This window comes from Mauremys mutica, chromosome 1, assembly GCF_020497125.1.
Source record: "Mauremys mutica isolate MM-2020 ecotype Southern chromosome 1, ASM2049712v1, whole genome shotgun sequence".
Classification (NCBI taxonomy): domain Eukaryota; kingdom Metazoa; phylum Chordata; order Testudines; family Geoemydidae; genus Mauremys; species Mauremys mutica.
Genome location: NC_059072.1, coordinates 109,214,657 through 109,242,095, shown reverse-complemented (window position 1 = coordinate 109,242,095; position 27,439 = coordinate 109,214,657). Strand labels below are relative to the sequence as shown.

Here is a 27,439-nt window from a genome sequence, read left to right as displayed (position 1 = left end):
TGAGCCAACTGAACCTGTCTAGACACTGCATCCTTTCCCTGACCCACTTTTTTCTTCTAAAGTTCAATAAGAGTTTCCTTGTTTCAGAGCAAAGAGAGAATTATCTTTCAGTCTCTTCTCTGGTAAGCTTGCTTAACATGAACCATGCACTGGCTGTGCCATGTCAGGAAATCTCATTACAGGGCAGAGTTCAAACAAATCCAGAAGAAAAATGCTTTATTTTTCTAAATAAGTCTAAATTTATTCATCACCCTAGTAAAAAAAAGTTTGGATTACAAGTGTATGGACAGTATAAAAAGTACAAAACAGGTTCCATAGATTTCTAATACATTAATACAAAGTGCATGACTACAGACAGTTCATCTTGCATTACTACAGGGAAAGGAAGAGATGGGAGGAGGAGGGGAAGCAGTCTATGGTTGAAGTCTAGCAATAAATAAATAAATACAGAAGTAGAGATGATCCACATTATAGCACATCCTACCACCAGTACTGCAGCCATAAGTACAGAAAATCATGGAGACTAACTCAAATGTAAGTTGGTGTGTAGATACAGCTGGCTGAGACTCTTGCATGAGTCTTTGGAGACAGACTTAGCAAAGCAGCCAGTCTAACTAACTATCCATTTGATTGCAGGTGAAGGTACTCTACGTAGTTTTATCCTCCCATTAGAATTTAGTCAATGTATTCATGGCGGGGGGGGGGGGGGAACCACCACAAAGAGGGGGGACTATAATCTCCATTTTCCCTGACATCCCACTAAGAAATTGTATTTATTTAATAAAAGGGGAAAACCAAGAAACCAAAACCCAACACTAACTTTCTGCTTTGAGGGTGAGGGAGGATGGGGGGCAAAATATCTTTGTCGCTCTCTTTTCATCCCCTGAATGTTTGCCTTTCAGAAAGTGAGCTTGCATTGAAAATTTCTCTACAAACCAACCCTCAGTCTTCCCACCAAAAATTTAATAGTAAAGCCAAACAGAAGAAAACTCAAATTTCTAGCAGCCCATAGATTATCCCCAAAGATTTTTTTTTTTTTTTTAAACAAGTGTCCACTTCCCACACTGTGCAAGTTAAATCTTCATAAAGGTAACATGAAACAACCAGGAGCTAAAAACTGCAGCACACTCAGTGAGAAAGCGGTTTTTACCCTAAAGACAAATCTGGAGCATAAAGGAATGCCACAATCATTTGTGCACAAGTTTTACCAGGAATGTGCATAGGATTTGTTTTGCCAACAACATGCACACAGAGCTGCCTCTATTTAGAATGGAGTAATTTTTAACAGCACTTACAGAATTTACAATAGGTCCAGTGTGCACGGAAGTGTTGCTTTGGTGTGTGTGTCTGTAACAGAAGGGATGTCTATACTGCAATGACTGGGTGTGACTGCAGCTCATGGACGTACCCAGCTAGCTTTGCTCTAGCTAACTCGGGTACCAATAGCAGTGTAGCCATGGCAGCATGGGCATCAGTGAGGGCTGTACAAGGCTGCCCACGATCCTGGGTAATTACTCAGTTGGACAGCCTGTGGAGTCACGCTGCCACAGCTTCACTGCTCTGGTAGCAGAGCTAGCTGGATTAAATCACGCCCTGGGATTGCAGTATAAACATGCATACAGTTCACAAGACTGGAAGGGTCCAAAACAGGAATCGTAACCCCACTGAATTTCATGCTTGGATTGTTTTGTTTCAATTCCTGGGGCAGAAAGCTGGCCCCACACAGTACGGCTTTGGTTCTGTGTCATGTTCAAAACCAGGAAGGTGCCTAGAAATGGCAGAAAATTTATGAGATCCTCCTGTGAGAATTCAACAATTCCAACCCCGAAGCTGCACCTAACCTGGACCCCAGGCGGCCTCCATGGTTCCTCTCTCAATCTAATCATGTGCAGTACTGCACAAGCCCCAGTGCTTGCTTTTGGGTTGTCATTTATTGGTTTACTGGTCACTTGTATTCAGGAGGAACTGGGAGGTTCTATACAGGTGTCTAGACACAGCGTGCCTCCACTCTTCGTGAATATTGAACATTTAGATCTTCTTGCACTAGCATTGCTCACATTACCTGGCTTTGCCATACAGGAATGATGAAACTATTTGTCTTGGTTAAAATGTCAGTAGTACAGGTTTAGCTCTCCACACCTTTTAAAATACATACAAATGAAAATATTGTAAAGAGTTAAAAATTTCTATGTATAAGTCCATGTCACTGAATCACATATCAAATGAAATTATCTCTCTGGTTGGGGAGGGGGTTTAGCAACTTAAAAAATGCCGAACACAACCACTGCTTCTCTCAGTACAGGAATATTAACTACATACACTTTATTATACAAGAAAACCCACCCTCAAAAGTTCATTCATGGAAGGGATGGGTAGGGGAAAGATAAAAACAAAAACAAAAAACCCTTAAAGACAACCTCGCAGCAGCATTCAGCTTTGCTAAGTGTTCCATGGTATCTTAAATATTATGTAGTATTTCTGAAAAGATACAAACCGGCTTGAGAGTTTGTGGAATTGTAGCAGTAAAAACACCAAAACAGTTCTAAGGAATAGTCGTCTTTTGGCAGCATAGCAGGTGTCCATAGTGAACAAAGGGTCACTTTCTAGCATTTTCCAGACAATAAGAGGCTCTGTATACACCTTCCTACAGTTAGCCAAGGAAGTCACCATCCTTCCTGGTTGGAGATGGCTGGAGATTGGGGTCCCTGTTGTTCAGGCTTCTCAGTTGCTGACTTCTTATTGCTACAGCAAGGTTTGAAGAGATGAGTGTCTATAAGGACTTCCCCGAAACGCCCTTTGTAAATTATTCCACAGCAAACTTTTTGCCTAGGGGAAGGAAAGGGTGGGGTAGGAAGAGAGATGCAGACACAATTTTATATATAAACATAGACAGACACCCAGAAGTAAGTAAGTTAATTTAATAGGACCAGGACACTACAGTTTACAACCTCCAGGGCCACTTGGATATCATGGTGATAAGCATTTTTATGGGGCCTAAGAGATTCAGACTCATTTCAGTTCTGGGGGAAGTTTCCTTCCATCATAAAACAATAAGGGAGGTGGGAGGGTGGGAAGTTACAAGCACAAAGTAAAAAGCCCACTAAGAACAAATAAACAAAATCATGAGTGCGAAAATCGACTAGACAGCTTTAATTAAAAAAAAAAATTCTCAGCCTAAGTGTAGGTCTACCACTTTGCCACCTCAAGTAGCAACACACAAACACAGCTGCTTCTTTGCTGAACTGTATTTGACTAAATGTACCTGTAAGAGGCCAACTTAAAGAACATAAAAACAGCCATACTGGGTCAGACCAAATGTCCACCTAGCCCAGTATCCTGCCTTCTGACAGTGACCAATGCCAGGTGCCCCAGAGGGAATGAAGAGAACAGGTGATCATCAAGTGATCCATCACCTGTCGCCCATTCCCAGCTTCTGGCAAACAGAGGCTAGGGACACCATCCCAGCCCATCCTGGCTAATGGCCATTGATGGACCTAGCCTCCAAGAATTTAGCTAGGCAATGAAATCACAGCCATTTCAATTTGAAAGGTAGCTGAACAAGGGATTGCTGCATTTATAGTGTCTAGCAAAATCATAAAAGTCTCTGCAAAATTGGGAAATATCTTAGGCCTGGTCTACACTAAGAACGGGGGTCGAACTAGGGTACGCAAATTCAGCTACGTGAATAGCGTAGCTGAATTCGAAGTACCCTAGTTCGAAGTACTCACCCGTCCAGACGCCGCGGAACCGAACTCCGCGGCTCCAAGGTCGACTCCGCCACCGCCGTTTGCAGTGGTGGAGTACCGGAGTCGAACGGAGCGCTTCCGGAGTTCGAACTATCGCGTCTATATTAGACGCGATAGTTCGAACTCCGAAAAGTCCAACTCTCCGCGTCGAACTGGCATGTAAGTGTAGACTAGCCCTTAGTTTCTCCAACCCCCAAGTTTCTTCTGACCATGATCATGGGTCCGTTATAAAATGTCTGTCAACAAGACATTATGAACTGCATCTAACATTAGGTACGCAGAGACCAAAAATAAAATAAATGGCCAAACAATTATTTCTCTCCAAGCCCAAATCCATACTTTCTGTACTGTTAAATTACTTATGCCACATCCTTAAAACACCATGCTTGTCACCAGCTGTTTGCGAATGCTGTTTTATTGCTGAGGAAACAGAACAGAAAGCCTTGTAATTAAAATGAATTGCTGGCTGCGCAGATGTGTGTTTGGTTGCTTTTTACCTTTTCCAGTATGAGAGATCTAAAAAGGAGAAGACTGGTGTTCTGCTGGACCCAGGGCTCATCTCGGTGTCGGAGCCATCATCAGACTGGTTACTGTAACAGGGAGACTGAGCGGGGGAGGCACTTGAGGTGGTGCTGTGGGCATCAGAGTCTATAGGGGGAAAAAAACCAACTGAAGAATTAATTGGGTGCAATTAGCTTCTTTCCTTCCCTCAGACCGTGGAAAAGTCTGATGCAAGCAGCACTATTATGGCCAGTGAGAATATTAAAAAAAGCTGACAATTGCTGCTCTCTGTTGGCACTTTCAAAGTTTCAGAGATGATCATTTGTCAACATTATGGAAACGTTTCATGGAGGAGGAGGAGGATCTTGGGGTAAGACAAAGTGGGACTCAGAAGGCTCTGGATTCAGTTCCTAGAGCCACCACACATTTCTGGTGTGACCCTGGGCAAGTCACTTCAATCTCCTGGGTGAAATCCAGGACCCATTGCAGTCAATGGGAAAAAAACTGATTTTTCATAGGGCCAGGATTTGGCCCTCCGTAACTCAGTTTCTCCATCTGTAAAATGGGGATAATACTTCCTTCCCATCACCCTGCATTTCTCTTATCCATTTGGACTCTGATCCTGCAAAGACTTACTCTTACCAATGAGACTACTCATAATGTGCAAAGTTAGGTGTGCAGGTAAGTTTTTGCACAATTTGGGCATTGGACGGCAAGGGTTGTTTCTGACTGCGTATATATACAGTGAATAGCACAATGGGGCTGACATGATTGTTGCCTACAAGATGCTGAAGTCCATCCTTTGAGACACTTAAAATTACACTACACAAAGCACTAAAATAAATAAAGAAAGAAAGATAACTTAACAAGGTCTTTTCAGTATTTAGCATTTATGAAACTTCTGCGCAAGAAGTTATTTTCTGGGACAGTTTCAAATCACTGAAATCAGGGGCTTAGAATAAAAGTGCTTTCTCCCTCAATTCAACTCATCTCCTGGCATCTGCAACTTCCCCACCCTGAGCTCAGATGTACATCATCTACCCCCCCCACACACACAAACCCCTCCTAATTCCACCCTCAAATAATTCAAGGATGAAAGGGTTACATAAACATTCTCATTTAACCACTGACTGCATTGGACAGTATCTAATTAGACCAGTTAACAATTAGCTACTTTGGCAATAAACTGCCTTCCTAAAACTGTCTACTTACTGTGCCGTTTGAATTCCTTTTGCAGTTTGCTGATTTGATTGCTCTTTATCCTGCTTCCAGAGAGAGTTTTCATTTTCTTTGGTTTCAGTGTTGTTTTAAGACTGGGTCCAGCCCTTGCATCCACCACCTGAAAGACAGCAATGGATACATTTAATTCCCTCTGCCCACAATTCTGTATCAGAACTAGGGCCTGATCTACAGATAAAGCCGCTCTGGTCTAATTAAAGATATTTTAAACCAATTTAGTTCACTTGTACAACTGTGTGTGTTGACACTCATTTCAGCTTGGCTTATATCAGGCCTAAGGCAAGGCTACACTTGCGAGATGGAGTGCATTAAAGCAGCCTCATGCACTCTAACTCACGATGTGTCCACACTGGCAAGGTATGTAGAGTGCCTGGACTCCGCAGCTAGAGTGCTCCTGGTAATATACCTCGGCGAGTGGAACAACATTTGATGTGCCCCCACTGGAGCGCTGCAGCGCCAGTGTGGATGTCCTGGTCTGTTAATGCACTCTGATCGGCCTCCAGAAGTGTCCCACAATGCCTGTTCTAGACACTCTTATCACTTGGAACTCTACTGCCTTGCCCTCAGGTGACCAACCGTCAGACCTGCCCTTTAAATTCTCTGGGAATTTTGAAAAATCTCCTTCCTGTTTGCTCAGCCAGGCGTGGAGTGCTCTCAGCAAATCCTTCCAGATGGCCATGCTTTCACGTGCCAGGCGATCCCCAATATGGAGCAACGGCGACATGCTGGACCTCAGTGTTTGGGGGGAGGAAGCTGTCCAGTCCCAACTGCGCTCCAGCTGTAGGAATTACGATACCTTCAGGCAGATATCAAGGGACATGATGGAAAGGAGCCATGACCAGGATGCAGTGCAGTGCAGGGTTAAAGTGAAGAAGCTGCAGAATGCCTACTGCAAAGCCCATGAGGCAAACCTCCGCTCCAGTGCTGCCCCTGCAACCTGCCAGTTCTACAAAGAGCTGGATGCGATACTTGCGGGCAACCCCACCTCCACTCCAAGTACTACCATGGACACTTCTCCTGCCTTGTTGAACTGGGCTCTGGAGGAGGAGGAAAGCAGGAGCGAGGGTGCTAAGGAATAGGAAGACACCCCGGCATCCCTAGATGCATGCAGCCAGGAGCTGTTCTCAAGCCAGGAGGAAGGTAGCCAGTCACGGCGGCCAGTGCTTGGGGAAGGACAAAACACCAGAGGAAGTTCCTGGTAAGTGGCTTTTATTTTGGGAAGGAAGTTATTCGGTGCGGGTTCTTGGGGCGAGAAGGTTTAGGGCTGCATGCACGCCTAGATGCGGAAGCGGGCGTTGATGTGCTCTCTCACATCACAGTAATCGGCCTCAGCGATCTCTTCAAAGGTCTCATCCAGAAGTTGGGCAATGCGCTTGCGCAGATTTCTTGGGAGAGCCACTGTGGTCCTTGTCCCAGCCAGGCTAACATGTCCCCCTGCCCCCCACAGCAACGTGGCACGGACTATTGCTGCACACAGGCAAGAAGCATATGGCACAGGCCGGAAGCCGCATTGTAGTAGAAGACCCTCCCTTGCTTCCCAGGTCACCCTCAGCAGCGAGGGATCTTCCAGGACAAACTCCTGTGGAAAATGTGATGACGGTGTTCAGTATAGGGGCCCCCTGCAGCTGTTGGCTCTCCCCAAGGCACAGAAACCCAGAGGACAGTACAGCCATGAAAGGATCAGTCCCCCTTGACCCTGTGCTTACTCACCATTTTGGGGCTCCTGTGGGTTATGTGCACTAACTTTTGAATGGGCAAAATATGCTATTGTGTAGACTGTGCTTGCCCTTAAGTATGAGGGAATCATTGCTGTCTGGTGTGAACAATGCTGCCTCTGTTAAGTGTTCATTTTGCCTTTACAGATGCAACCTTGAGATCTCAGCCGTCTTGTGTTATCATCAGCCGAAGGACTCCAACAAATTAGGAAGAGGCCACATAGAAGCAAAGAAGACATGCTGCATGAAGTAATGCAGCAGACCCTGAATGAAAATCAAAAAGTGCAGGAGTGGTGGGAAAGTGAAAGGAGAATCCACCAGCAGAACAAGGAGTGCTGGCACAAAAGCACGGAGCTCCGCAAAGCATGGAGCAGCTGATAAGCATCATGGAGCACCAAGTGGACTCGATCCAGGCTCTTGTAGCCATGCAGGCAGAGTACTACTGCACCCGCCCTCCCCTCCCCCCCCCAGCCCTTGTCCCACTCCTCTTTCCCTTGTGCCCCCATGTCACCTCCAACCCACTTTTCTCCTTGGAAAACTCTACTGGTTCTATCTGGGTTCTCATCACCACCAGCTGCCTCCAACACCTGTAGCTTCACCACCAAGCCCTGAAAACCAAGACCCTTACTCACTGCACTCAACTCCCATCACCATGCATTATAGCCACCCTGAAGTGCAGCACTCATTGCACAGCACTCCAGACAGGACATACGCAAATCTGATTGTACCAATCCCCACCCCACCCCTTCGCCCTTTCTGTTTCCCAAGCAGTTGTGTTTTTCAACAAATGCATTTTCTTTTCAATAAATGGATTTTTTGGCTTTGAAAACAGTCTTTATTATTGCATAAAGTAAAAGATACCTTAGCCCAGGAAAGAAACAGGCACTGCAAGTCAGCACAGCAAACACAGATTCCTACTAACATTGGAACTACTGCACTTCACTCCCATGCAGGACACCAGACATTACTGGTGGCTTTCAGCCTCAAATTGCTCTCTCAAGGCATCCCTAATCCTTGCAGCCCCGCACTGGGCCCCTCTAATAGCCCTGCTCTCTGGCTGTTCAAATTCAGCCTCCAGGCGTTGAGCCTCCAAGTTCCATGCCTGAGTGAATCTTTCATCCTTCCCTTCACAAATGTTATGGAGGGTACAGCACACAGATATAACTGCAGGGATGCGGTCATCGGCCAGGTCCAGCTTCCCATACAGAGAGGGCCAGCGGCCCTTTACAAGTCCAAAAGCAAACTCCACAGTCATTCTGCACCGGCTCAGCCTGTTGTTGAACCGCTCCTTGCTGCTGTCAAGGCTCCCTGTGTAGGGTTTCGTGAGCCATGGCATTAACAAGTAAGCGGGGTCTCCAAGGATCACAATGGGCATTTCGACTTCCCCTACAGTGATCTTCTGTTCTGTGAAAAAAGTCCCAGCTTGCAGCTTCCTGAACAGGCCAGTGTTCCGAAAGATGTGTGCATCATGCACCTTTCCGGGCCAGTCTGTGTTAATGGGGAGGGATAGCTCAGTGGTTTGAGCATTGGCCTGCTAAACCCAGGGTTGTGAATTCAATCCTTGAGGGGGCCACTTAGGGATCTGGGGCAAAATCAGTACTTGGTCCTGCTAGTGAAGGCAGGGGGCTGGACTCGATGACCTTTCGAGGTCCCTTCCAGTTCTAGGAGATATACCAATCTCCAATTATTACCTTTATTACCTTTTTAATGTCAATTAAATGCCCACGGTGATCCACGAGTGCTTGGAGAACCACAGAGAAATACCCCTTCCAATTAACGTACTCGGAGGCTAGGTGGGCTGGTGCCAGAATTGGAATATGCGTTCCATCCATTGCCCCTCCACCGTTAGGAAACCCATTTGTTCAAAGCCAAAGCCAGCCACAACGTCATGCATGTAACCCAGAGTCTCAGTTCTTCTGAGCAGGATGCGATTAATGGCCCTGCAAACTTGCATCAACACAATTCCAACGGTCGACTTTCCCACTCCAAACTGGTTGGTGACCGATTGGTAGCTGTCTGGAGCTGCCAGCTTCCAGACTGCAATAACCACCCACTTCTCCACTGGCAGGGCAGCTCTCAATCTCGTGTCCTTGCGCTGCAGGATGAGGATGAGCTCCTCACACAGTCCCATGAAAGTGGCTTTTCTCATCCGAAAGTTCTGCAGCCACTGCTCATCATCTCAGGCTTGCATGACGATGTGATCCCACCACTCAGTGCTTGTTTCCCGAGCCCAAAAGCAGCATTCCACGGTGGTGAGCATGTCTGTATATGCCACAAGCAATCTTGTGTCGTATGCATTACTCGAGTCGATATCATCGGAGTCCTCACTGTCAGTTTGGATCTTAAGGAATAACTTGACTGCCAAACGTGACGTGCTGGCGAGACTCATCAGCATATTCCTCAGCAGTTCGGGCTCCATTCCCGCAGATCGAAAGGGAAGACAGAGCGCGCAGCACAAAAAATGTTGAAAGATGGCGCCAAATGTGGACAGCAGCACAGGGATTGCTGAGATGCGAACCGATGCATCACGGGGCGTTGGGACAGGACCCAGAATGCCCCGAACTCCCACCCCCTTCCCACAAGCCACAGTGCCAGAATGGGAAGAGGTGTTCTGTGGGATAGCTGTCCATAATGCACTGCTCCCAATGCCACTGCAAGTGCCGCAAATGTGGCCACTCCAGTGTGTTTGCAGCTGTCAATGTGGACAGACTGTAGCGCTTTCCCTATTGCGTTCTCCAAAGGCTGGCTTAACTCAAAGCGCTCTACATCTGCAAGTGTAGCCATGCCCCTAGTCTACATGAGAAAGTAAAACTGGTTTAAAATAACAGCTTTAGTTAAACAACTGCAACTTTCTTGTGCATAAAAGGCTTCAGTTTAGCTCGCCCCTTTAATTAAGGCCATTTAAACCAACAGACGAGAGTGTCCACACTGGGTTTGCACTGGTTTTTAAATCAATTTATGCTAACTTCTGTGTTTAGGCATGCCCGAAGCAATGAACGGCATGTTTAGCTCCCTTGTTGCTGTCAAAAACTCTCCTGGAAAGATTGATGACCAATTCCCCCCTTTCCCCCCCCAAACCACAGGCCCAAAGCAGATTAATATATCAAATCAGAGAGTGGGAATGATTGTGACACAGTCATTTTAAGTATTTCACTAAGCCAAGCTGATTTATAGGTTACTTCAGCAAGTCACCTTGCTTGTTCAAACTTTCCAAAAAAAGAATTCATCTTTGGGCTGAGGCCAAGTCTGGAATGTTTAGTCTCAAGGGAGAATTCTGGAGAAATTTAGGAGCATGTGAAAAATGAGGGGGTAAGAAGAGAACTGTCTCCAACAATCACTTGTATCTTGCACATGTAAGCCATCTGAAGGCAGGGAATAGCCACACTTCAGAAAGTTCAGAGCAGCTTTTACAGGTGCTGAGGAGTGAAGAGACAACACTTGATGGTCTCTCTCTAGTGGAGTGGACAGAAGGGGAACATGAATTACAGAGGGGTAAAAAATAGCCAACTAACGTGATTCCAGTTTTTCTTTGATCCTGCTGGCAGCTTTTTCCATCTTTTCACCAAAAGGACACACGCATTGCAGATATCTCCTGAGCGGACTTCATGGAGCCTGACAAGAGAAGACCTTGTTTATTATTTAACCTCTTGTAATCAACCCAATTAATATAAAGAGACAATAGATTCTCAGGCAAAGATTTTCCAAAGTGACTAGTGATTTTTGGTACCTCACTTATTTTTAATGTCCAACTTGAGACACCTTAAAAGTGCTTACCCTACAGAAAAGTGCTCAACACTTTTGAGAATCTTGGCCTAACTGTATTAGAACAAACCTCATCCATTTAAAGTTCATTTTCAAGTAATCCCAGTTGACCTGATGAACACGCCATTCAGCTCTTGAACTTTTCATATAAATTTCAAATAAATGCTCTGATCCTGTAAGAGTTCCATGCGCTGCACTCCTGCTGAACTCTATAGATGCTCTGTGCACAGCCCAACAACTTGTAAACATTGACATGAAGACGGCACTTGTTTGCTTTCAATAAGCCTATTAAAAATGTTTCCCTTACAGTTAAATCTTTTTGGAATGGTTCAAAGAAGGAGATAGATTATGGATTTGTTTTTGGCTAGTTAAGTAAAAGGACTTTGAAATACTGTAGAAGTGAATCACGTGTCTGGGTTAGAGAAGTCATTCTTTGATGACCCAGTGTAAGACTGCAGGTTCCACCTTACCAACCATACTGAATAAAGCCTACAGCAAGCTTCAAAACTCCAGTTTAAATAAAAATGTGGAGGACTGTAGCACAGCCTTCCTTTAGCCAAGGTCAGCAGCAAGCAAACATGCTGATAGGTGCAGCTTTACATTAAAAAATAAAAATAAAACAACCACCAGCAGTCAGTAGAAGTCACTATAATGACTCATGGGAAAAATCATTTCTTGACAAAGAGAAATACAAGAAAGGCCTGATCCTACAAAGGATCACTCAAGTGAATAATTTTTAACATGTCAGTACTGCCAGTGTTGCCAATGAGACTCATTGTGTGTAAAACTAATCATAGGCGTAAGTCTTCCCAGGATTGTGGCCTACAATTTCACGATAGCTAAGCAAAGTGGGTTAAGAAGGGGAAATTGGAGAAATATGACAAAGTGGACATTTCTCCAGAATAAAAACACTTTTATGGGAAGTTAGAATCTCAATCTTGTTGCACTAATTGCTATGGCTAATTACAAAGTAAAAAACACTAAAAAAAAAGTGTTAAATGTAATAAAAGAAAGAATTAGGAGCTATCAAGCAGGAACTCGCTTCTTTCACAATTTGGTAAGACAAAGTAAGACTGAAAGAGTTTCAAGGGTCTTGTAAGGTAATTCCAAAATGCTAAAGAGAGTTGTTAAACCTACTGTTTAATTATTTTTTAAATTATACAATGGCCCTCACCAGGGCTTTGAAACTTCCTAATTTCCAATGCTTTTTAATAGGAAAGCTAATTCTTCAGGCTTATTTTACAAAGCACAGGGCTGGAAAACTGCTATTAAGATAGTAGACCCCTCCCCTCCACTGAGAGGGGCAACATTCCCACGGATTGATAGGATTATCCAGAACAACAACAACAACTACTTACGAAACCTGTTTGGACTTTTAAAGATATTTACTAGCTAAATAAATACTTTTATTTCTTCCCTATCTAAGGGTATGGCTACACTTACAAATCTGCAGCGCTGGTAGTTGCAGCGCTGGTCGTCCAGCTGTGCAGGGACAGCGCTAGTGTGTGGCCACACTCACAGCTACCAGCGCTGGTGTGTGGCCACATTTGCAGCGCTGTTGGGAGTGATGCATTATGGGCAGCTATCCCAGCGTTCAAGTGGCAGCAACGTGCTTTTCAAAAGAGGGGGGGTGGGGTGGGGCGTAGTGTGACAGGGAGCGGGCGAGAGTGGATTTTTGGAGCCAACACTGTGTGTTACCTTCCTGCCTTGAAAAATCAGAACATGTTCCCGATCCCTTACCCTTAACTCTTAACTGCAAACAGCCTGCAGCCAACGGACTCCCTCTCTCCCCTCTGCCCCGTTTCTGTCAAGCAAACACTCACTCCCTGCATGCCTCATTATCTCATTTGATTGTTCACAGATTGATCACAGCAAACAGGAGCTGTGTTTGTAGATAAGCAGCTCCGGATCAACAGAGCTACGGAGCTCCGAGTTAACAACAAAACAAAGAGAGGCTGCATAACAAAACAAAGAGAGTAATTTATAAAAGCATTCTGGGATATCTGCTAATACCCTGGAGGCCAATAACAGCGCTGGTGTGTGGCCACACTTGATGACCAGCGTTGCAGCACCAGCGCTGCAATCTTTATTCCCCATGCTGAGCCAGGTGTACGGCCAGCGCTGCAGCCAGGGAGTTGCAGCGCTGGATGTGCCCTGCAGGTGTGGACACTTACTAATTGCAGCACTGGAAAGCCTCCACCAGCGCTGCAACTCGCAAGTGTAGCCATACCCAAAGGTTTTACACCTCAGAAAGACTCCCATGGGCCTGACCTCTGCATTCTTTTACACCTTGTACAGCAATTGACACCTGTGAAAAGGGAGTGCAAAGTGTTTCCACTCTGATTAGACAGCACTTTGCAATAGAGAACCAAATGGCATAGGTCCTCAGCTGAGGTTGATTAAAGGCAATGGCACTGTGCTGATTTACACCAACCGAGGATCTGGCCCAATGTTGCCTGCCCCTCGTGATAGAAGTATGAGGCAGCTGAAGACTACACTAGGCCTGATTCTGGTCAGAGCCTTCAATACCTCATTTTGAGTGAGGCTGGTAACTTTTCATGCTTTGAGACACAAATCCTGACTAACTAAAATGTAAACCCAATTTTGAATAGCACGTGATCTTACCCAAAGCAATTCTGGAAGTCTTTTTCATAACGTTTACTATCAGTGAAACGAGAGCTGGAAGACTTTGCTCTGCAGATACAGCAACCCTCTATACTCCGGTACATCTTTGGTTTATGGAAACCAAACATCTTTTCTTCTCTGCTGGAGCCTGTAGAACAAGCAGAAACAAACAGTCATTATCACTTTAAGATACAGCTCGAGGATAATTTAAAAGGGAGGAGCAGCTTCATGTGCAACTTTGCAAACTGATGTTACACCACAGTCCAGAACAGACAACACTCAGGGGGAATTGCTAAGGCAGGGGTCCCCAACGCGGTGCCCGCGGGCGCCATGCGCCCGCGTCCTGGCCGGCGGTGGAGCATCTGCCGAAATGCCGCTGAATTTCTGCGGCATTTCGGCGGCGACACCTCTCGATGACGCTGCTTGCCGCCAACAAGTGACATCATTGCGAGGCACTGCCGCTGAAATGCCGCAGAAATTCGGCAGCATTTCGGTGGGTGCTCCACCGCCGCCACGGTCCTTCATCTAGCGCCTGCCAGACGAAAAGGTTGGGGACCACTGTGCTAAGGTACGCATTGCCACGATTTCACAGTGCCTCTTAGGAGGACGCATGTTCAGAATATGTTCCTTTGTCAAGCAGAAATAGTTGATGTCTCTTGCACCCCAAAGCAGAGGGTATTAAGCAAACCCAGACATGTGACAAGGTCACCTAAAAAATTGTTTAACACTTAAGAACCACTTTAGAAATGACATGGTGGGGGTTCTCTGTTTACTGATGCTCAGTGACTCCATAGCAAATATTCAGTTCACAAGTTTTTCCTAACTGCTCATCTCGTCAAACTAAGCTGTGGCTCTCTGGCTTGCATACCACAACCAGTAATCCTGAAATACATTATGGATGCAGTTAATGTGCAATGGCGGTATTTGTTAGTCTCTGGTTAGAAAACAACTTTTTATGTCTAAACTCAATTTTTGGAGTCCCTGAAAAACAATAAAAGGGGAGCCCCAAGATGTTATTGCCCTCATCCCCCAGTTACTTTCCAGAGTGGAACTGTACATAGGCCCTGATATGGCAAAGCACTTAAGAACATGCATGATGACTTTAAACATCTGAGTAGCTATTATCTGACTCAAGCCCTTAATGCAAAACAAGTTTTTACAGGCCATCCAAAAATTGTAAGTAGTCTCTATCATAAACACAGAGGTACTGTTCCCATAAAAAAAAAAGTTCTCTTTTAAACTAATAGTGTTATAACTTTGGCTTATACAACCCAGTTTAGTGAGCAAGGTTTGCCCTCTGCTGCTGATCATCAAGGACTACAAGCAGCCAAACTACACAGAAAAGGAATAGTAGCAGGAAGGTTCAACAGGCAGGATCTCTCAAGCTGCAACAGATATCAATTTATAGACCCAAAGAAAAAAAGGTGACACAAATAAGATAAGGTCTGAGAGTTTTTGGTTTTTATCATCAAACCAAGAGACCAGGTGATTACATTGTCAGAGACTCCATCATAAACCAGAAGATTTTTGGGAGAAACCAGGCAAATTAACAGGTGCCACTGAAAAGCTGCAAACCAGCCTAGACCTGGTGTTAGCCCTCTACACACAGGTGAATTTCACCCCACTGTAAATAGTTCCAGCCCCACATAGGCTCTTAGGGCTCTCTCTTTAAAGGATCTGGAGGAAGGCATCACAGTAGGGTTTAAGCTAACCAACAGCACTTCAAGACCTCAATGGAGAAGGCCAGAATTTGGAGTCTTGTATAAAGCAAACACTCTCACCACAAACTGCCTAAACAGTAACTGTTTTTTTGGCAGCTTAAACCCAAACAAACAAAGTGGTTTATATTTTGGTGTACTTCATTAAACCAGTTAATTATTTCTGCTGCAGTAGCACCCAACGCCACCAATCAGACTCGGGTCTTGTCTGTACTAGGTGCTGTACAAACACATAGGAAGACAGAATCTAGGCTCCAAAGAGCTCGGTATGACAAAACCACTTTCTCCTTGCCACTGATGAATGGGCAACTCCTTGCCAGGTCTCAGGGACTTCACCATTCGATCCTACAGAATCCAAGCATTCATTTTCAGCAAAGATGAGGTTTCAAGCCCTTACACTCCAGGAGGTAAGTCCTCAAATGTGACTTACAAAGCATTGCCTTCTTAACTCTGCAGGCAGACAGCCTGAAATTGCCTAAGGCCCAAATCCTGGTTCCTGTTCACAGCCCAAGCAGGCATGCTGAGGAATTCAGCCAGGGTTAGAACAAAAGCAGTCTCCACTGCTCTCTCCACTCAACCATCACTCTAGCCATCACTCTAGCCTCAGGGCTTCACTTGGCTTTGAGCCATTCACTCACTTCTATGAAGGAAGAATAGAAGCAGCTGATCCACCAGACTTGTCCTCAGATTCTGGTGTGCTAATGTGGCACAGGAGCTACCATGGGAGGAGCTGGGCGCTGCCATTGACAGATGTGCACATCTCCAGCGAAGGCTCCCCAAAATCCTGCCCCACCACTCCTGAGCCACCCAGGTTCACTGCCAAGAGGGCCATCCACCATCCAGGAAGACTTTGATGAATTAAGGCCTGTGGGAAACTGGGCAAGTGTTCTGGCCAGTGACCTGAGTGGCATGTCAAGGGTTGGTTAAACTCAAAACAACTACTTTGCTCTTTCACAAAAAGATCTCCAGTGGCATTTAGCCTGTTGAAGTACTGGGTAATTTCTGGCAAAGAATGGAGGAAAATCTGGTTCTATGAAATGTGAGTTGGGAAGTTAAGAAGAGCAGCAAGACAAACAAACACAAATAAAGATTTAGGCTGTCTTCCCACTATGACAATGTAGCGTCACTGGGCATTATACACGGCCAAGTATGGCCCAGTTAGTCTCCCTTGATTAACAAGATGCATCTTGTGAAGAAAAAAAAAAACACACACAAAAAAGAAACAAAAAACACACACACGACTCCAGGCACTAAGGAGTTATATATTCTGCATGTCACCATTCAATGTGCCCCTTCAAAAGTCTCTTGACAGTATGGTATTTTCCAAGCTTTTTGAGATGGTCACCAATCATATTCACCTGGGAGTTTGTAACAGTTATTTTAGGTTTTGTTTACGGCAACTCAATGTTTAGCCTCCAGCTTGGTGTCCTTTACTTTACACAGTCTGGTACTTCTGTCTCACTGGTGAACCCAATAACCCATGAAATAAAGGTTTTTATCTTTACAGGAGAGGCATGGAACTGGTCTTGGAAACTTGTCTTGATTGTTCACTTGGGGAAACATTTCTAAGCTTGAGTCTCTGGGAAATGGGGGATGTCTCAGCTACCACCAAGTATTTATACTGTAGTGGGACAAGCATCACCATTTTACAATTAACACTTGAACAAGGATTGGCGTCAGATATTTATAGTAAATATTCTGTTGTGGGATTATTGCTTCCATTCTCACAGGCACAGCTTTTCAGTACCAAATTTCAATAGAAGGAAAACTAGTGCCATCTGTTTCCCAGCTGATGAATGGACAGCAACAGTATCACCATACGTCATTCTTGGATTGAGAAAAAGTTACTAGAGAAACCACAAGTATAACAGATTTCTCTTTGACAACTGTGTCCAAATGCAGTGTTATAAATGGAAGGCGTCAGGGCAGAGTCGCATTTAATCCACACAGTTGCCATTTGAACACTATACACTAAACATACTGTCAGCTGATGAATTTAATAGCTAACATAGATCGCATTGGAGTGTACGGGCGCTGACCAGCATTACTATACTTAAAGCAGTGTCTGCTTTTCCATTCTAAGCCGTTATGTGCCCAGTCATTGGACACCTAGTTTCTATGGGAGTGAGGCATGCTTAAAGACTGCATAACTAGGACCTTAAACATTTTTTTAATCTTGTTAAGTTTTGTATCTTAAGATCCCAAATCAGAAACTTTGGGTTAGATCTTCAGCTAGTGCAAATCGGCACAGCATCTACACTCTGGCTGAGGATCTGGCCTTGAACGTGCAGACTGAAATGTATCCATACTGAATGATAGATATTTGGCTGCTGTAAGCGGGTGTAGCTCCTTTAACTTCAGGGGAGTTACATCAGTTTTCACCAGCTGAGGATTTGGCCTGTTATATTTAAATCCACGTATACATCAGATCATATCTTTTAAAACTACCAGCCACATGAGAGTCAGAAGGGGATGCTATGCAGCAATGAATTCCAGCAGAGGCAAGACAGGATTCCACCTGGATCGGGGGTGGGGGGGTGGGGGGGGGAAGGGGGAACCAAAAAAAACCACTTGTACTCCAGGAGCAGTGGTTGAAGTAGACTGAAGCAGGCGTGGGAACGCTCACTGTACCAGCCACACAGGAGGGGGACCTGTGGGAGTTTTCCCCTTTGCTTTTAGCAAAGCAGATGGAGTTGCACTCCCCCTACTCTCATCTACTTGAATTCTTGCTCAGCAGCAACTCTGCCACAATCTGAAAGGATGCAGGGTGCACTCTCCTCTGCAATTTTGCCAGCTGAGCCTGAAGGGATAAGGGGGAGTACAGGGCCAACACCCCACCCCTTTGCAGAAGGCTAGCATCATCAGAAACACTTTCAGGAAGCAGAGCCCCTTCTGCCTAAGAGATCTGGGGTCAGTCCATGAGATACAGGAAGGTGGGAAGAAAAGACTCCTTGCACATCTATGCATGGCTGGGCACAAAGCTAGCCTACACCACACACAAAGTTATTTCCTCTGTTATGAGCCAGTCAGGACAAGAATTGGGGATCAGAGTTCCCTCTGCAAAAGTTGATGCTGACCCAAACATCTGCATGAGAAGCAGGAAGACAGAAATGCTTGCTGTGTCAGATGTGCATGAAATCCTCTCAACTTGGAAATAAACGGTGAATCCTGAACTCTAATCTTTCCAAGGGAAGGAGAAGCTTACTTTCAGGGATTTATCGTTGTTCAGTTGGTTGTCTTCTAAAAAAAAAAAAAGGGGGAGGGGGAAGTTGCAGAAGCAATCAGCCTTCTTCCTGACCACAGAGGTTGAAGAGAAAAACACCTCCAAAATAGAAAAGAAAGACGTATATAACTCCATTTTTATACCTAAACAAACAGAAAGAAACACACCTGAAATTTGTGACACTTAGAAACATTCCATGGCTGTTTCACAAAGAAAGCAGCTTATCTAAAAAGCAGAGGGATGACATTCCAAACACTCGGCACCTGCTCTATTCCTGCCTCCCTGCTCTAGCCCTGAACTCATTCACCCTTTGTGCAGCCCAAATTCTTCACTTGGAAGGGCAGTCCAGGAGCCCAGGTTGGGAGGGTAATGTCTCCAGGGTGATAAACAGTTAATGGCTGTTGGGGAGAATAGTTTCTCCGCTTGCCTGCTGTGCACTATCTTCAGCATCCTCCTCATTATCATCTTCCTCATCCCCAAAATCCTCATCCCTGTTGCGTGAGACTCCCTTGCAGGAGTCCACATACAGGGGTGGGGTAGTTGTAGGGGCACCCCCTAGAATTGCATGCAGCTCATGATAGAAGTGGCATGTCTGGGGGTCTGACCCAGAGCGGCAGTTTGCCTCTTTGGTTTTTTGGTAGGCTTGCCTGAGCTCCTTAAGTTTGACGTGGCACTGCTGTGGGTCCCTGTTATAACCTCTGTCCTTCATGCCCTTGGAGATTTTTTTCAAATATTTTGGCATTTCATCTTTTGGAATGGAGTTCTGATAGCACAGATTCATCTCCCCACACAGCGATCGGATCCAGTACCTCCCATTCAGTCCATGCTGGAGCTCTGTTGCGATTCTGGGACTCCATGGTCACCTCTGCTGATGAGCTCTGCATGGTCACCTGTGCTGATCAGCTTGCCACGCTGGCCAAACAGGAAGGGCAGAGAGGAGTAAGAAGGAACCATGCTGTTAACCTGATTTCTTCCTCTGACCCACAACAATGGTCTATATTCTTGGCTGGTGTAAAGCAGCGTAATTGCCCTGAAGGCAGTGGAGTCATGCTGGTTGACACCAGCTGAGGATCTGGCCCATACATATTGATGCAGACTGCTCCTGTCAGCAAAATCTCACAACGCTGATTTCTACTGCACATGGATAAAGCAGAGAAATATCCAAGAGTATTTTCTTAAAAGACACTGAAATAAAGGAAAGACCATAAGCCCTGGAATGCACACCTGCACATGAGAACAATAACTTCTTCCAAAACAGCCTATGATGCCATGAGCGGAGTTGCCAGCCTCCCTAGTAAATACTTCAGGCCTCTCCCTTGGCTGGAATAAACTGGTATAGTCCCACTGAAATCAACAGCATTATGTCCATTTCCACCAGCTGAGGATCTGCCTTTGATAAAGAAATCACTCACCCTGAAAAGGCGTGTTGTCCAAAAGGAAACCTTCACTACAAAGCTGTAAAGTTAAAACTGGGCCTTAACCAGTTGTATTTTAATGTGTCTGAAGTGGAAAGGCTCCAAGGAAATAAACAAGAAAACTAGTGTCAATTGAAAATGCTACTTTCATCTTCACATAAAGAAAGATACCAGAGTAAAAGTGTTCCAGTGCAAAATGAGGAGACTAGGATCTGAAGTGTGCAACCTTGAAACTCCATATATGCACACACACTATAAATTCCTTTAATATCTGCCCACCTACCCACCACAGCTCCCAAAAAAACAAACAAAAAACCAACCCCCCCGCCCCCGCACAATATGTGTTGAAGAGATCAAGAAATCTTTCAAGGGTACTCTGCAGTCAGAACTGTATCGGCACTTTATAATGAAACTTCACCCTGTGAATGTTGTACTTGATGATCAATGAGGCCCAGGGAAAGTTTAAACTAGATCACCTGGAATGTTTTTACCTCCAAGAACATGTACGCTAACTCCTGTGCAGCTAGTCCCCTGCAACAATGCTGTGCTTGTGATGTTCCACAGAACTCAATGAAATTTTAACATGTACCAAATACAAATGGCAAACCAATGGCCCTGTCATGAAATTAGAATGGTTGACATTTCTTTACTGTGGTTGAGCCACATGTAGTATATTGGCTGTGTCAAAACTATTGTGGGTAAAATTTAAAAAAAAAAAAAAAGTCACCTAGATGTCTCTATCTCATTGATTTTCAGTGGGACACAGGCACTTAAATTATTTAGGCTATTTTGAAAACGCAACTTAGTGCCTAAGTCACTTTGGTGCTTTTCTAAAAAGTTGCTAGTACAGGAAAGCTGGCGTGGGCTGTGCAAAGCACAAAAACAGGATTTTCAGAGGGAAAAAATGTAGTGGTGGTGGTGTTCCACCTGCAGCCATTCCAACTTGAGCCATGATCTTATTACCTCCTATAACCTAACCAGGGTCAGATCCAGTCAACCCTTGAATAGGAGATCTCCAAGGAAAACATGAGGTACTGTATGAGTGGAGCTGGTGATTCAGTTAGTGAAGCTCATCTGAGTCAGTACCAAACCAATGGCTCAGCACTGTGTCTGGGGCCATGTGCTTTCTGAGGTGCAATCTTTTACATGAGATTTGAAAATCAGTATCATGAGCACTTGTGATCGTTAAATATCTCATGGCTACTTTAGCAGGAGCAGTACACTAACAGTGAAGATTTTTATTACTGTGCTAAAAAGTGTAAAGAGCTTTACTTATGATACAAACACCTTTTTAGTTGAGAAATCGGACCTCCCCCCCATTTGGACTTTGAGCTGCTTGATAGATAATATGTTGGTGTTTGATCTGGTAATCTGAGAACCAGTCTTGAGAGTTGTGAAATGGAGTCCCGCCCCTCCATTCTGGTTATCCCCTCAATTTTCAAACCACCTCTTCCAACCACATACTTATTGTTTCTTCTGGCACCTGTTTTCCAACAGTGAAAAGCCTCACGAACAACTGTTGCTTCAGACTTAAAGGAAACTGGCAATATTAAGAACTATTAATCTCATCCACTGTAACAATGTGTTAAGTCACAGAGTGCTGATAAAAATGAATGATTATATAGCATATGGGAACCCACCCCCTTGCCTGCCTGCTAACAGTTTGGTGACAGAGGGGGAACTGCTCAACATCAGCATGTACCATAAAAGGCCCCAGACTGCCACGGTTTTAAAAAGGTGGTTTTGTTATCTGTTAGTTTGTTTTAATTCACATGAACTTTAGTTACATTTTCACACACAGTCGTCTAGTAAATAACAAACAGATTTTTATCTGTAAAACCCCATAAACGTTAGGCTGCAGGCTCTCAAGTGACAGTCATCTGCCAACTAACACTTGGGGGGGATTTTCAGAAGCGACAGAGGGACTTCAGAGCACAAGTCCCACAGATGTTCAGTGGGAGCTGGGGGTCTACTGTCCTTAGGTGACTTTGAAAATTCCACCACTTGTCACCTAAGGCCTGATCCTGCACCACTAACTTCAAAAGTAGTTTTGCCATCGGCTTTAATGAAAGGACAATTGGGCCCTATCTAGGTGGCAAAGACTTAACCCAGTGCTCTCAGAAGTCGGGGGGGGGGGGGGAGAAAGAGAAGAGAAAGACTCCCATTTACTCTGATGGGCTTTGGATCAGGCCCCAAATCCTCTCAACATTACTGAAGTTAGTCAGGAAACTCATGCACCCACTGTACTCTGGATCTCATGAAATATGCTCTATTTAAAAAAAACCCATAAGACCTTGTACAATAGGTCTAGCTATGCACAAGCCACAATACCTCTGCATATGCTCTACATACAGCCTCCCACCTTTCAAAGGGAGCACTGTATGTAGCAGCACTGCCACTGCTTGGGCTGTGCTTGGGGTATGGATAAACAGTAAGCTCCATGGGTGTCATCCTATAACCGTTCACCAGCACTCAAAGAAAAAACACATTTCTGGCTGTATAGTTTTTAGTATACTCTTTGGCTCCTGCTGTGGATGCTAAACACCTGAGCAATTTTGAAAGTCTGGTCTCGTAACATTTAATGGTTCTTCTCACCCACTCCCCAGATATTTACTGGAAATGCACCTAGAAACTATTTGAAAGACATTCTATACATGCAAAAAACTTACAAGTCTGAGATCATGCTACTCATATTGCATATGTAATAAACTCGCTTATGAAATGCTATAAAGCATATACAACTATCTTCCAACACTTCATGTGTCAGCTAGTTTAAACTGTTTAATATCCTCAAAGCAGGTGGATCATGTTATAGATCAATTGCTTGACAAACTATGTTTAATCAGTGAAACGAGAGAGTTTTCTTCATTTGCAGTCATAACAAATATCACATAATTTGCACCCAGAGGGCTACCAATCTGTAGGGGAGAGATAGCTCAGTGGTTTGAGCATTGACCTGTTAAACCCAAGGTTGTGAGTTCAATCCTTGAAGGGGCCACTTAGGAATCTGGGGCAAGATCAGTGGCTTGGTCCTGCTAGTGAAGGCAGAGGGCTGGACTCAAAGACCTTATATAGGGTGCTTTCCAGTTCTAGGAAATATGTATATCTCCATATAGAGGAAAATCTAGAGGGGAAAAACACTCCCCACAAAGAGTGAGACAGTCAGGGGAAGCTTTGGATACAGAAGGAATTCAGGATTTAGTCACTGCTTATACTACCAATGTACTGTGCTGAACTAGATGGTACAGCAAAAAAGTAAGCAAGAAGAGCCATGTCAGAAATATAACTGGGGATGAACATACTAAGAAATGAAGACAGACATTTATGACAAATGACATAAGTAGGTTTGTCTGGAAAGGCTACTGCCTGTCCAAGTTAACACACTTTTTTGTAATTTTTTGAATTAAACAAATCAGTTTAATATGAAGTTCTGTTTCAGCTTTTAACCCACAACTAAACTGGTAACCCCCTGAAGAGAGAGATTTGTAACGGGCATGATAACAAAGCGGGGTATCACAAAAACGGAGTTCTACAGTTAGTTTTCCATTTTGCCGCCTATGTGTTCTATCATGAGATTTGGAGTGTCTCTTTACTGCAAGGATTTTTCTGCCGAAAAAAATCCTTGCAGTAAAGAGACACTCCAAATCTCATGATAGAACACATAGGCGGCAAAATGGAAAACTATATAGTTATTGGACCAACACTGTCAGTTAACACAGAGTACTAAATCACATAATGTGAAGATGACCTAGCCATCAAAATTAGATTAAAAAACAAAAACGAAAAACCTTCATCAGGACTGAAATCCTAGTTCCACTGCAATCAATGGCAGACCTCCCACTGATATCAATGAGGCCAGGATTTCACTGCAGATGTTTAACCCGCAGCCTGCTGATACCAAAAGGAACACCCAGGCAAAGTTTTGTCTTTCAGCCATGCCCCAAACAGGGAGGAACTAGAGTTAAGGTGAAGAGGAAAGGAAAAAACAAAACAAAACAAAAAATATCAGCAGGACATTCAGCACCAGTGCACAGCAGCTCACTACAAGCACTGCCTGCTGGAACAAAGACCAGCCACCCCCAGTCACCTCAGCAAGGACGACCTACTTTTCAAAGAGGCCATGATGATCAGGTAGACAACAAACATGAGAGGCACAGGCACACACTGGCATAGGAGTCCCAACGTGACCAAGTCCTTTTCAGAGGTAAACAAGAGGATTTTAAAAAGGAGAAAATCAAGTGTGCTAAGGTATGCTGCTGGAAGAGCCGTCTGCTCCTGAGAACACATTGCAAAACACAGTCACTGTCACGAGGACTCAGTGAAAATGCCTGGGCTTGCCATTTAATAAGGGAGAGGCACCATTCAGAATTGTTCAGGACTGGGCAAAATTTAAACACAGGAGCCATTAGAAACATAGGAGAGTCCCTAGCAAGCAAGTACAGAAATTGGAATCAGACCCCAGCAACGTCTGCTGGATATTTAAACACGCAGCCCCAATCTTTTAACTCTTTATCTGCAAAGTCAGTAGATGCAATTTAACTAGCCTTGAATTAGGCTTTTTTTAAAAAAGTCTTCCTCAGGACTAGCAGTGTTTGGAGGCAGGGACCGGGGGGAAGGATTGCCATGACAAAGCGGTTTGGGAAAGGGGGCATTTCCACGAGCCATCTCCTAATCTCCCGAGTGCTGGCTGCAGTCTAGGTGGGGAGAAATCGGGTCACAGTCGCCGGCAGTGATTTTCCGAAGCCAGCCACACACACGCACGGAGAAGTGAGACGCAGGGTGCAGTCACGCACTTTCCTCTCTCACGCTACTTTGCTGAGGTCTTCCACGGCGCAGGCTGCGTGGAAAAGGTGCATTAGCGGCTGCGCCCTTGGCAGGGGAAAAGGTGCGTGACGGCAGCGGGCAAGATTGCACCCGCCGGCCAAGCCCTCGAGTGAAAGTTACTCCACAGCGTTTTCTGCCAGAACAAAAGGGGCGAAAATGCGCCCCCCCCCCTCAGCCGCGCGCCACCATCGAGCTCGGCAGCACTTCCTGAATATTGCACCCCCACACACACAGCTCGTGGTGTCCAACAGGGCCCTTCACTCACCTCATCCTACACTGAGCTGCTGCCGCTTGCTGCTAAAGCTGCGGAGAGGCTGGAGCTGGTTCCTCATGGCTTCACCCTGACGTAATTCAAACATGGCAACAGTTCGACTTCAAAGGGAAACCTACAGACCTCCCATAAACACACGCACACTCAGCCGAGGAACCGCTGCAAAGAGCCCTTTAAAGAGTCCGCACCAACCCCCCCGCATGAAGCAGCGTTCGGTACCGGCGCAGCAGCAATTCCGTGCTTTGAATAATCTGCAGTTTTTACACAGAAAAGTGAAAGGCGCTTCCTCTCCTGCAAGCTTTTAGACACACAAACACGCCGCCGCCTCCTCCCTGCACACAGCGTGGTAACCTTACAGGAGCGTGCACGCACCTAAACTTTAACTCCCCCAGAAGTCTTCCAGACACAAAAAGTCAAGCTCAAAACTTCCCCAAGACACGAATCGGTCGCACCAATTCCCCCCTAGCTCCCCCGCCAGCCGTCCTCTCCCTGTTCAATAACAGTCCGTGTTTCGGTGAGCAGACTGGATTGCAGACACGCAGTTGTAGAGCTAGCACTGCCTGCAGCACATGCAAGCCCTTTGTTTTCCCTTCAGCCTGGTTTTGCCTACGTGCAGCATCAAGGATATGTCGACTGTTTTGCGGAATGCATCAAGAGATTTAAAGATCCTGCTAACTAGTAAGATTCCTGATCGACCAGAAAAAACAAGCCCCCACGAAATGGAGAATGTAACTACAAGTTAAAACTTCGTTGCGTTCTACGTGGAACCAGTTTAACTACAAAGAGGAGACAAGAAAAGCAGTTACTTTCACTCGTACTCTGCTTTGAAAGTGGTAAGACGCCATCCCCATAAAAAAATCACACTGTCCTGACGCTATCAGGACACCACTCTGATCGATAACAAGGCTTTTCCAAAGAAGAGGTTAAAAAAACCCCAACAACACTAAAGCAAGCCTGCAACCTGCGCACCTAGTAGCACGTGTCATGTCAGATTCCACACACACAATTTCTGTCCATTTCAGGTCACTTGAGTGCTAAACCCGACAACTCTTCTAAAAACAAGCCAGGTCAAGAGAACAATTTCCCCATTCTTCTCCCCCAACCAAAAAAAAAAAAGTACATTGACACTGCAATGATTGCCTCCTGCCACTCACGACGCAACAACTTCTGTGCGCTCAAAAATAAAGCTACAGGTGTATAATTAGTAACATAAATGTACAAGGTCCCGGAGAGCTTTCGAAAATGGAACGTTTCTCTCGTAACCATTCCAAAGCCCCAACGGGTTCTGGAATCCCGAACGATTTAGGCGTCTGGGTTCCTTCTTGTTCTCATTATCACATCCGCATCTCTCGCCCAAGCTGAGCAAATAATGCCAAACCGCGTGCATACAGTAACGGGCCGCAACGGACCTGGGAAGCAGCACCAACAACAGGCCAAGCTAATTTCAGCCCCACTATCTCCCCCCTCTCCCCATAAACCAAACAAGCCCACGTTCTTCTTTCAAAATCACTTAACTGGAATCTACAGACTGGAAGGAACATTACATCTTCCAGCTTCCACCTCTTTACAAAGAGCACCAAGAAAAGGTTCTCGAGCCACGCAAAACATTCACTAAGCGACGGTTTGATACTACGGCTCCTGGAAGAATGTCCCTTAAAGTGATATTTCCCAGTAACACCTTGAACTGGGTACACAGTTTCTCTAACCAACGGAGTTGCCTGGGTTCACTTGTCCAGCGATATCTTCAGGAATTAACTCGACCTCTCTCTTTGGAGAGAACATTTTGATTTCAGTTTAAGAAAGTCCCAGTGCGAAGCTGGATATGGAACAATGCAATCGGCATGTTCACGACACTTTTAGCTTTTTAAATTATAGTTCTCAAGTTATTCTTTCACAAAAAGAAAGAAAAATCGATGCCGCACACAGGGCAGGGGGTGTCAAAACTGTTTCAGACAGGAAAGTGTTTTCCCTGCAGCAAAAGGCAGCCTCCAAAAATAACTTGTTTTATTGACTAGAACGGCTGATTGGTTTCAGGTTTGTTTTGCTTTTATCAAAGAGGTTTCGCACTTTTTGGTTTAGTAAAAAAAAAAATTCACAAGCGAAGAAAAACATGAAATCACTTACCTCCGAACTGCAGCCCCCAACAAATCAATAGCGTGGTGTGTTGTGTGCGATGAGCTCCCCCCTCCTCTGCGGAGTGCGCAACCTCGTTGTGTAGCTCCCCAGGTCTTCATGCAACTGCTCCTAGAGTCAATTCTCATTTGCATAGCTCGCTTTCCTCCCCCTCTCTCTGCGCAAGCGTCGTTCCCACGACTCATTTCTACTCAATCGAGTTCTTTTGCATACGCGCCCCATTGTCCTTTTAAGGGAGAAAGGCCCGCGCGGGAAGCCCGGGAGGAG

General features: G+C 45.1%; 1 protein-coding gene across 2 annotated transcripts; it reads right to left on the bottom strand.

The window, feature by feature from the left end:
* Window positions 1–210: 210 nt before the first annotated feature.
* Window positions 211–27,439, bottom strand: SINHCAF (SIN3-HDAC complex associated factor). Of its 2 annotated transcripts, none has more exons than XM_045002094.1 (6): window positions 27,164–27,439; window positions 13,589–13,736; window positions 10,714–10,813; window positions 5,460–5,586; window positions 4,244–4,394; window positions 211–2,826 (listed from the first exon to the last, which is right to left on the bottom strand). In XM_045002094.1, exons 2-6 carry the CDS (start codon window positions 13,714–13,716, stop codon window positions 2,664–2,666), a joined length of 669 nt encoding a protein of 222 aa, XP_044858029.1. In that variant the 5' UTR covers window positions 13,717–13,736; window positions 27,164–27,439; the 3' UTR covers window positions 211–2,663. The 2 variants fall into 2 exon arrangements, with proteins under 2 accessions (XP_044858029.1, XP_044858030.1); XM_045002095.1 differs by lacking the exon at window positions 27,164–27,439 and adding an exon at window positions 25,034–25,185.